General features: G+C 34.1%; 1 protein-coding gene across 1 annotated transcript; it reads left to right on the forward strand.

Moving 5' to 3' along the window:
- The first annotated feature begins 6,944 nt into the window (after positions 1-6,944).
- On the forward strand, positions 6,945-10,831 carry LOC134261881 (uncharacterized). The gene is made up of 2 exons (XM_062744277.1): positions 6,945-7,399; positions 8,112-10,831. The coding sequence occupies exons 1-2, from the start codon at positions 7,384-7,386 to the stop codon at positions 10,766-10,768; spliced, it is 2,673 nt and encodes an 890-aa protein (XP_062600261.1). The 5' UTR covers positions 6,945-7,383; the 3' UTR covers positions 10,769-10,831.
- The last annotated feature ends 719 nt before the right edge of the window (positions 10,832-11,550 follow it).

Here is an 11,550-nt window from a genome sequence, read left to right on the forward strand (position 1 = left end):
ACATTCAGATCCTATCAAATGTATATAAGTAAATATTTTCATAAGAAATATTTTTATGTAAATACAGAGTAATTGTAAAGAGCATATCTTTAGGAATTTATTTATTATTAATATAGTGTAACACCGTATCTGAAAGATTCATACAGTATGTCAGATGGACTTGGTTCCACAAACCGGTATGCGTTACTGTTTTTATTATTTTGGTTATATATGAAAGATAACTCTTCACGATTGTGGAAGGTAATTTTGAAGATTAAGCTTATAAGAGTTATTGCCCTTTATACATGTAAAGTGTAACAACATGCCATAGAGTGAAATACCTATTCATTTATGACACTATTTGAATAATGATTCCTATGTATATCTACTACATGTATTATATTTTATTGTATCAGTATAATGTTATTGTATATTTTATATTAATTTCAGAGCCAATATGATTGTTGATATATAAATTATGAAAGAAACCAGAATATTCTTCCGCTTATTATTGCCGGGATTCCCGTTACATTTATATAGCGCCCTATTTAAAATAAATTACTCTAAGGCGCCGAACACACATTGTTTCAGATATACAAGTAGTTAAATACAACATAAATAATCATAAAAACATAAAGCCTAAAATCATTGTGCGAGATCATTACTAACATAAGAGTAAGCTAAAATTATAAGCTGCTGGACTAAGATCAACTTGAGATCAACTTAAAGATTTCACACAATACAGGTTGTGAAATAGTCTGAGGATAATAAAACTCGATAACTTGTTAAAAAAATAAATAATTACACGTCGTATGCTATCTTAAAAAGATGAGTCTTAAGATCCTGTTTAAAAGCTAAAAGTGACGTCTGAAACCGGAGAGCATTCCCAAAAATTTCTATTTTAATAACCATGTCAACGCCATTCTTCGAAATCAAATACCGATTTACTAAATGCATCTTAGTGTAGTCTACTAGTGTGCCAAATTATATTGAAATCGGACTAGAATTGTAGGAGGGGTAGCGTTTCAAAGGAATTTCACCGTAATTTCTATTTATAGTAACCATGACAAAACTTCATCGAAGTCAAAAACTGATGCAGTTATTAATGTATCTTAGTGTAGTCTACTTGTGTGCCAAGTTATATTGAAAGCAGACCAAAGTGTACGAGGGGTAGCGTTGTAAGGACTTTCTCAAAAATTTCTATTTATAGTAACCATGTCAACACCTTCGAAATAAAAAAACCGATTAACTAACTTATGCATCTTAGTGTAGTCTACATTTGTGCCAAGTTATATTGAAATCAGACGAAAACTATAGATGAGGAGTAGCGTTTTAAAGGAATTTCCCAAAAAAATTTATTTTAAGTAACGGCTAATTGTATTAGGCGCGTAAGCGCGTCCATCTCATCCCAACATCACAAAAGTATTTCCTCCCTGCATTAAAACGCTCAAATGACAGCAATTTTCTTTATAATTTAAGCACTATATATAACTTTGCACACATGTAGGCTACATTAAGATACTTAATTCTGATTATCGGTTTTTGTTTTCGATGAAAGGTGTTGCCGTGGTTACTAAAAATAGAATTTTTGTGAAATCCTTTTAAAATCTACTCTTCCTACGGTTTTGGTTTGATTTCAATATAACTTGGCATACAAGTAGACTGCACTAAGATACATTAAAAAAAGGGCAAATAACTCTAATCATACCACATATGGGAATATGATCAACTGGTTCGCGGCGATAAATATCCGCGAGCAAAGCTTACTCGCGGAACTCGCGGATATTTATCGCACGCGTATAATACTTGGTTTACAGTACGCATGCTCGGCTTCAAGGTCGTGATTTCTGGGAAAACTGTGAAAACTACTGTAGATAGACCGTACAATTTCGTTGTATCATGTTGTAGCATTAAATAACTATGTTTATTTATTGTGTAGCTTACACTTTAAAGATAACTACATATTTGTAATACTTCAAAATTTCCGGGTTTTTTTTCTGACGGAAAAGCCCGAGTCATTATCTGATTGTTCTAAACAAAGACAGGGGAGTTTGTTTTTTTTTACGTCTAAGCACAACCGAAGATAGACTCTAATTTCTGATTGGTCAATTCAGCCAATATTACAAATTCCAGAAACAAGAACTTACACTAAAAATAACGAATAAATCCATCATTTCTTGACAAAAATGACCCAAAGGACCAAGCTACTTCACATCTTCACATTCGGAGCTCTCTGGATTTCTTTATACAACATACACTCTGAGTTATTTTCTACACTCCTTTTAACTCCCCTGTATTTTCTTTGCTACATTACCAAGAATTTCTATTCTTAAACCAGCTCATACAATGCCTCAATCGGTATCTTCTTCATATTATATAGAGTCTCCCCCCTCTCCAGTAAAGGTCATAAATGTTCCGTTGCGCCAAAAATCCAATAGGTCAACACCCCCAACACCCCCCGGTCGTTTCTTTACCTATGTGTCACAGGTACTTGTGGACAGGACCCCCCACCCCCACCCCGATATTCAACCCCGGGGATTATTGGACATTTTTTTTCGAAAATTATATTTATTACACTTATTCACCATATGTACAATATGAAAAAATCGTCACCCCCCCCAAAAAAAAAAACAATCGCTCCACAAAAAATACACCACTATACATTGTAAGGGAGAAAGGTATTTTATACGTAATTTATAAAGGGAAAGAACATTCTGATTAACAATTTTTTTTAATGTTTAGGAAACCTTTAATTCTGCATAACTTCTCCCACCTCAATCCCCATACACCAACACTTAAACTTATATGTATAGAGCAGCCCGGTCCTCCAGGCTGCAATAAATGTGAATTTTCCAGGGATCCGGATCCCCTTTGCATACATACGTTACCATAATTTGTGCAAGATTAATCCGAAATTTTACCCCAATTTTTTGAATTGGCCTACTTTCGATTTCTCTCTCAATACATACATTCATATACAGTGTATATATCTCCAGAGTTTAACTATAATATTTAGTGCTTTGGATTCTATTAATTTACTTTATGTAGGCGTCGGAACCGAGGGGGGGGGGGGGGGGGGCTTACAAAGATAGACATAATATAGGTAATAAACATTGGGGCGTAGGTATAGCCCCCCCCCCCCCTTCAACAGGCACGTTGCAGTGTAGTCGGGTAAGTGGTGGTGTTTGAAACGAAAATTTGGAACGGGAAGAAGTTCGGGTTAGGGTTAACTAACCCGGACAATAGACACATCCCCCCCTTTTTTTTTGCTCGTTAATATTTTTCAGGTTCGAATTTTTTTCTTTCACTTACCCCCCCCCCCCCCCCCCACACACACACACACTTTCAATTTGCTTCCGACGCCAATGTAACAAATTTAAATTTAAAAGTATTACGTTACGAACCCAGACTCTAGAATTTAACCTCCTTTTTAAAGACGATTTTCATGGCAATAAGCTGACATTGGTATCAGTGCTTGAAAAGATTCCCTGTTACGCTTTAAGGTAAAGATCAATACCATGCTTTATAATTAATGAACTACTACTAAAAATTTACTTTTCTTTATAAGAGGATGGGGACTCCAGTAACTTTAGTTACAGAAATTGTTTTGCTATGATTAATATAATATGTAATATAATTTGCTAATAATTTTAAACAAACTTTTTACAAGAAAAATACTTTATTAATTTATTGAAAAATTGAACAGAGAAAAAGTCTTCTGGCAAATCATTCTAAGGTTATGTCGAGATCAAAACAAACCTTACCTTTTTGACTCTGTAGAATCGTGTCATTTTCTTTTTTTTAATTTTCACAAACTTCCTTATGAAGCATAAATAAACATAATTTGAAAAGTTGTGAACGTGTCAAACGTAAACTTTTATTGAAACCGTCATTAAAATCAACTCCTATCAGTACTTTGATTAGTAGAGGAACATTGAATGTAATGCTAACAAAATTGTATAAGCGATCAATTTTATAAACAAACTCCGTTGCGCGAGCGCGCAGAATACAATTAAGACTTAGTAACCACACCAACACGCCGTTCTTCGAAATCAAAAAACTGATGAACTAACTTATGTATCTTAGTGTAGTCTACTTGTGTGCCAAGTTGTATTGAAATCAGACCAAAACTGTAGATGAGTAGCGTTTTAAAGGAATTTCACAGAAATTTATATTTTTAGTAACCACGGCAACACCGTTCTTCGAAATAAAAAAAACGATGCACTTACTTATGTATCTTAGTGTAGTTTACTTGTGTGCCAAGTTATATTGAAATCAGACCAAAACTGAAAGAGGAGTAGCGTTTTAAAGGAATTTCACAGAAATGCCTATTTTTGGTAACCACGGCAACACCGTTCATTGAAATAAAAAAACTGATGCACTTATTTATATTTCTTTGTGCAGTCTACTTTTGTGCCAATTTATACTGAAATCAGACCAAAACTGTAGGAGTCGCATTTTGAAAAATTGTTTACATCAGACAGACGGACGATAGACACCTCACCATCGCATAACATAAGCTAGGCCTTTCAACTGCCGCTAGGGGTCGGTTTTATGAACGATAACTCACTGTTGAAACTTGTTGAGAGCAGGCTCGGGGTATGTAACTGTTTACACGCAAGGCAGTTTTTAGCATTTCCCAAGTGTTTCTTTGCTCTCAGTAGAATCCAGTGGTTTTAAAATGTAGCATCAATGTTAAACTTATTTACTGTATAGTTGCGGACACCATTTCACTTCATATAATTAAAAGTTTTAATTAAAATAAAAAGTGAAATCTACCCTCCTTCTTAGTTCTAACCTAATTAAATTTTTTTACTCGGTCGTTCCCCTTCGTGCTTAGTAACACAAGTAAGATGATCAATTGTTGCATTTACTTGTAAAAATATATATATTTATCTAGGAAGCGAAAAACCGCGAAATCAAAAAACATGACATGAAATTTTCTTCTTCATAATAATTGTCAAAGAGAGTTAAAAATATTGAATATAGTCTGTTCCCCATCTATTTGACCCTGTTATTTCAGGTAGAGTGAAGGCATTCTCTTTCTCATGGTCAACACTTTCGTGTACAAAACAATGTAAGGAACCCTTTTGTGTACATAACAATACCAATGCTGAAGCAGCCTATATGTCATTCCTATAAACGATAACTCATAAATCTGCACTAAGTTGGTCATTTTTCACACCTGAGTTACCTATCCTTAAAACATTGCTGTGACGTCATGCCTTTGTTCTTGCAGTCTAAAAATTTACCTGTAGCCGTCCGATAATAATAATTACCAGTCTGATAATATATTATCGGACGGCAATGATAACAAAATCGGACGGTATTTAAAAACAAAAAGAAGAGTGGAATAAGTTAAATATGTCCACCACCACCCCCCAAAAAATTAGGGAAAAAATCAGGGTAAGCAATCGCAAGGAAATTTAGCTGATACAAAATAGCAAATCCATGAAAAAATCGAGTTTAAACCATCCTCAAAATAATACTTCCTATCTTTTAAGTGTTTTTAATACAGCACTTTGAATAAGCGAATTTAAATCCATTTATGAGAAAAAATCGGCAAATCTATTTATTTTATAAGGATTGTTTCCAAATGGCCGCACTTGTAAAACCTGAGAATTTCCATAATATAAACTAAAACTTCAGGATGAAGATCTGCATTTTTACTTTCCATGGTGACGGTTATAATTTCACCCCAAAAAAATTTGTATCAAGGTCAATTTATGCACAAAATAAATAAAAATGTTCCAAAATAAAAAAGAAAATCCTTCCCAACCGGACCCCTGTCCTGCTTATCTAAACGACTGCCATTGACTGAATGAAATGAAACAAGAGTTCACTCACTGTTTTTACTGTCTCATTTCTTTTGTCTACTTATTAGACGGGTAAATAACAATTCATGCCTAAACTCCCATTGTGTTATTATCGGACTCCTCCAGGTAACTTTTGGACATTTAAATGGCAATGTTTTAAGTAAGATACACTGTATATGCCGAATACTATTCTATATGTAAAATTATCAGACAGTTTTCGGCCCTAACGGGCCTCAAACAGTCTGATAATTTTACATATAGAACAGTATTCGGCATATATCCATTACTTAAAACACAACATCGGAAAAGTCAATTATAAATAATTAAACTTTTTAATAATGTAATTAAATGTATGCATAAGTTACTATCTTTTTTGATAATTTCATGTACCTATAACTCTATCTATGCAATGTTTTTTACCATATGAGCAACTTGAAAAATTAGTTGAAAGGCATACATAAGCTCTTCTGGTCTCTGACCAGTAGAGCTTAAAATGACATCGCTCGCTTCGAAAGACTTTTTTCTTGTCAATTAAATCGTTTAAGACGTCTCAGGACGAGCCTCTTTATTGTAAACCACTCATTTATTCTACGAAAATTACCTCGAAACAAAATAAGACTTTAGATGGGATACAGAGGTTCCGGTTGGGGTTATAAATGAACGATAAAACCAGAGGCTTATTTTGCAAATAAACTCGGAAACGGCTGCACAAAAGTTCTTACTAAAACCTGTAGGAATACACTAGGTACATGTATAAGGTGATTTCCGTAAACTATATTCAGATTTCACTCGCATAGTAATTATCGTAAATTTAATTAAAAGTCTACTTTCATTTTCAAATAACAGCCTTGAAATAGTACTGAAGAGAGAAAAGTGGTGGCGGATCTAAGTAACTGGCACATCAAAGAAGGATATGGAGATAACGAATAGTATTCAATATCAAAGTCCATAAAACAATACAAAATAGGAGCAGAGCAAACACGGACCTCTGAAACATCAGAGGTGGGATCAGGTGCCATGGAGGAGTGAGCATCCCCTGCTTGTCATGATCGAAAAATAACGGAAAATCCGTCAACTCAATGTATAATAATGGACTAACAATTAGTATGAAAAACATCAGTCAGCATTTGACTTAGACGCAACGTCAGGAATTGCTACCAACTGGAAAATGAATTGTTAATCCGTTTTACCAAAGCTTTCGTGATAAATTCTGGTGATAAGTATATATTAATGCATAAGAAAATAAAGGGTATTTTCTTACCAATAAGACTATTACAAAAAAAAAAATATAATTTTCGGGGTATTTAAACAATTAAAGGCCATAATATTAGGGAATAACGTCATTTTTACCGTTGTCCCGTCGTAACAAAGAACATATCATACACTATGTTTTTCTATAAAATTCCGCGAAATCTTAACGTAATTCTACGAAATTTTGTAAGAATGTTCTATGACGTCATATGAAGACGTAACGGTAATTATGGCTGTCTACGTTGATGAGATGGGTGTAAGAAGCTACTTGAACAAAAGCCTGTGAAGGTGTCCCATTCCAAAAAAGTTAAATCTTCCAGTTCTTCATTGAGATAAAATGAAAAATTTATCAGGTAATGTGCAAATTTGATTTTACATATACTCAGTACTTTAGAAAAGTTATTATATCCCCCAAAATGTTAAATTTTTTTCAATGATTTGTACTTGTACATGAACTTTTTCTTTGTCTTGCAAATATGTCCCGAAAGGTAAATTACGTCATGTCAAATATATGCTATGAAATACCTATGGATCTATTCCGAATTCAAGTTGCAAAATGTGTCAAAAAATGAAATTAACAAAAAGTACTCTTAAAGCACTTTCGATACATATAAGTTTCTTTTGGTTTTAACTTTTAATAAGATATTTACAAAAGAATGAAAATGTCTTGCAGGAATGTCCCCCCTGTAAGCTTGAGTGACGTTTGACGTCAGAATTTTCGTTATTGAAAATGTACTTCCTTTTTTCAAATATTTATTAATTAAACAAATCCTATCAGTAATATTTAAAAGTTAATCTACACGAAATTATTGTATTTATCAATGGGGCTGCCATCGCACAAATATGCCCCCCCCCCCCCCCGCTTTTTTTGTAATTGCATTTTTAACAATGAGAATAGTGTACTAGGAAAGACACAAACACGTATAAATTGTAAACGACATTCTTTTAAAAAAGAGGAAAAAACATGCATTTATACAGTCGTACATACATCTACATATATACATACATACATTATTTATTTATTTTTACATAGTGTTATTTATTTGTTCATTACGTGAATTTTAGGAACAGAGAGAAAGTTGTATTATTTACAAAAGAAACAGAAGAAAAGATTGGAACAAAAACGCAAATCATGGGCGAAAAACAAAGACAAATATAAAGAAGATCGACGGGTCCATCACAAAATTGAGAAAAGTATAACGGAAGTCGCATTAAAGAAAAGAAAGCAACGAGAAAAACAGAGTCAGATTAAATTAAAGGAGAGAAATAGGAAAAGATTATATCGAGAAAAGATTAAAGAGGCAACATCAGACATTCAGGAAACGCAACTTAATAATGAAAAAAGGACGCCCTATAATAACAGAATGGCACAATGGAGGGCATTGCGCAAAGTAAAAGAATCGCTTCCGTCAACACCTCAAAAGCGTGCAACTATTTTGTCAGAATGCACAAAAGACCCCAATTCACCAACAGTAAAAATTTTGAGAGACATGAATGTAATTACTAGTCCTGAGGAAAAAGTCGAGCATGCTACAAATTCTGCAATTATCGAAAATTTACAAGAAATAATTTCGACTACGAAAAAACAGCGATCTAAAACGGCAGTGACCGTTATGGAAGTTATTACTACATCCGTTAGTTCTGAGAAAATAAATAAAAAACAAGTGAGTAGAAGCCTCGGTCTGAGTAGCAAAAGACTAAGTAGAGGAAAAAGGCATCGAGCAACTGTTCTTAAAACAGACGCCGCATGTTGGAATTTTACCAACAGAAAAACTAGATCAGACGCTATTAATGATGATCACAAAAAAATTGTTTACAATTTCTGGACTTCTCCGGGTATTTCAAGGCCGACGGGAAATAAAAATGACGTGAAAAGAATGAGAACAGGACGGAAACAATTTGTTTCTCATGCACTATATGTTTTGGAAAAGACACAGACAGAAGTTTATATAGAATTCAAAGAGATGAATCCTCAAATTAAAATTTCACAACGTGCCTTTGAAAAATTAAAGCCGTTTTTTGTGCAACATGTCCGACCTAAAGACAAACAAACATGTTGCTGTCGGTACCATATTGAAATTCGCGGTATGTTTAGATGCTGCATGGAATACAGACGTAAAGTACTGCAAACCAGACCAGAATTAGTTGAAGAATTTAAGGTTTACGAAAATTTAAATGAACTAATCAATGATACACTATGTTCAAACTCGGAAAATAATGGTCAAAAACTTCAATGTTTGCAAAGAAATTGTGAAAAATGTGGGATAAAAACTTTAAAACTTATGGAAGAGGAAAAATCTAGAGATGAAAATTTACCGGAGGTACATTGGGAGAAATATGAATATGTCGATGTAAAACGAGGTTCAAAAGTTGTTCGAAAACTTATGCTCGTCAAAAGAAAAACGAACCCGTATGAAATGTTTACATACTTTTTACAGATTCTGAGTAGTTTTCCGTACCATCAATTTAGCGCCACATGGCAATCGGCACAGTTGCGCTCGCTACTGGATAATTTACCACAACATCACTGCGTGGCAATAAATGACTACTCGGAAAGTTATAGATGCTTCGATAGAAATGAAATACAGTCGGGATATTTTCAAAAGATTGAAGTATCGATACACGTATCACTCCTTTATAGACATGCAATTCTGGAGATTGACGGAGTGGAGAGTACAGCTGATGATCCAGTAATTATAAAGGAAGAGTTTTTCGTGATAAGTGAAGACGATAAACGCGACCACTATTTTACACACTATGTACAGAAATCAATCGCAGATTATTTGCAAGAAATAAATTACAGCCCTAAAATAATGCATGAATTCAATGATGGGTGTGCTGTGCAATACAAGAGCAGGCACTGTTTTGGTGTCTTAGCATCGACAGTCTCTGACTTGGGTTATGAGACAATGATTCGAAATTTCTTCGAAACGGCTCATGCAAAAGGAGCTCAGGATGCAGCTGGAGGATATATTAAACGTGAGGCGGATCTCTCTGTAATTCGAGGAAGAACGGTCATACAAAATGGTAAAGACCTCTATAACTTTTGTGAAAAAAATTTGAGGCACCCGAAATCCGGGAGTTCAAATTGCAAACGTAGGATTTTTAGGTATGTAGAATTTATTCCTCGAGATGTGGCGCAACAATTTAGAAGTATTGCGGACATTAGAAAAGTTCACAGTGTGCGAACAACAAATGAGGAATCGGAGATAGTTTTAACAAACTTGTCGTGTTACACATGTGAGCAGTGCATTGACGAAAATTACTCATCTTGTCAAAACTTGGGAATACGAGGAAATACTCGGCGCCTCAAAATGACCAGAGAAGTTCCGAGTACACATGGAGAGCAAATTTTGGCCGAAACCGAATCGTTACTTGATTTAATAACTGCTAACACGATAGTTGCAGTTGTTGCAGACGACGACGATGCCGACTACTACTTAATGAAAGTTCTTGGTGAACCAGAGATTTTGATAGATGACTTTACAGATCACTGGGGGATAACTTTCCCAAGGGGAGCTAAAATAATTCGTGGATATTACTTTGACATAGTTGACAAGAAAAAACACCTCTATAAACTTGTGCCAAAGCGCACTGCATTAAACTACGCTGTTTCAGTTAAGTTTATTTTGACTGAGTCTGAAATTATGGCCTCTGGAAAAAAGATACAGTTGAATGAAGACATTCATCTGGATATTCTAGAAGCTCTCGATGAATTCTGATTAATAAAAAAAACAAATCATTGAAAAAGTTATTTTTGAATTTAAAGTTATTAAGATATAAAGACTGGGGGAAGATATTTATAATGATTGGCATTGTGTCGGTGTTTGATGATTTTTTTTATGTCAGTAATACATGTAAGTTTTTAGGGGACATAACCCAATCTCAGAGTGACAATAATAATACATGTATTTATAATGTTTAAGAGAAAGTGAAAAAAAAAGAATTTCGTTAGGCCTTAAATTGTATATAAATTTCAAATTTTAAAAGCCAATATATTGATGATTCATACTTTTTTTATTAAGGGATCTTGTTTACAAGTACAGATAAGTTTAATGCGATAAATGATTCTCTAAATTTAAATAGTCTACACTACGGGTCCAGAAAATCTTTTTTGACGTCTATTTTGACGTTACAACGTTTGGTAGCAATTCCTGACGTTGCGTCTTAATGATAAATTGTATTTGCTGACAAGGTGTATCGACCATAGAACTTACGAAATGATGATATTCTTGTTTCATCAACTTGCTTGTCAATAATCTACCTCGTTTTAGAAATTGTTCATACTTAGAGCATGCTCTTGCATATCGAATCAACTGAGATATATATACTCCGTATGCAGGTGATGAAGGTATATTGCTGCATAAGTAAGGGTAGCTGAGGATAGAAAAGTTCAAGTCATCACGTTTATCATATAGCTTGGTTGTTAGATTACCATTAACGTCCCTTTCAAGTAAAATATCCAAGTATGAAACAGATGTGTCAGACTCTGTGGTATCTTTTA

Source organism: Saccostrea cucullata, unplaced genomic scaffold, assembly GCF_032062105.1.
Source record: "Saccostrea cucullata isolate Sc308-1 unplaced genomic scaffold, CSIRO_AGI_Scuc_v1 ctg12065, whole genome shotgun sequence".
NCBI lineage: Eukaryota > Metazoa > Mollusca > Bivalvia > Ostreida > Ostreidae > Saccostrea > Saccostrea cuccullata.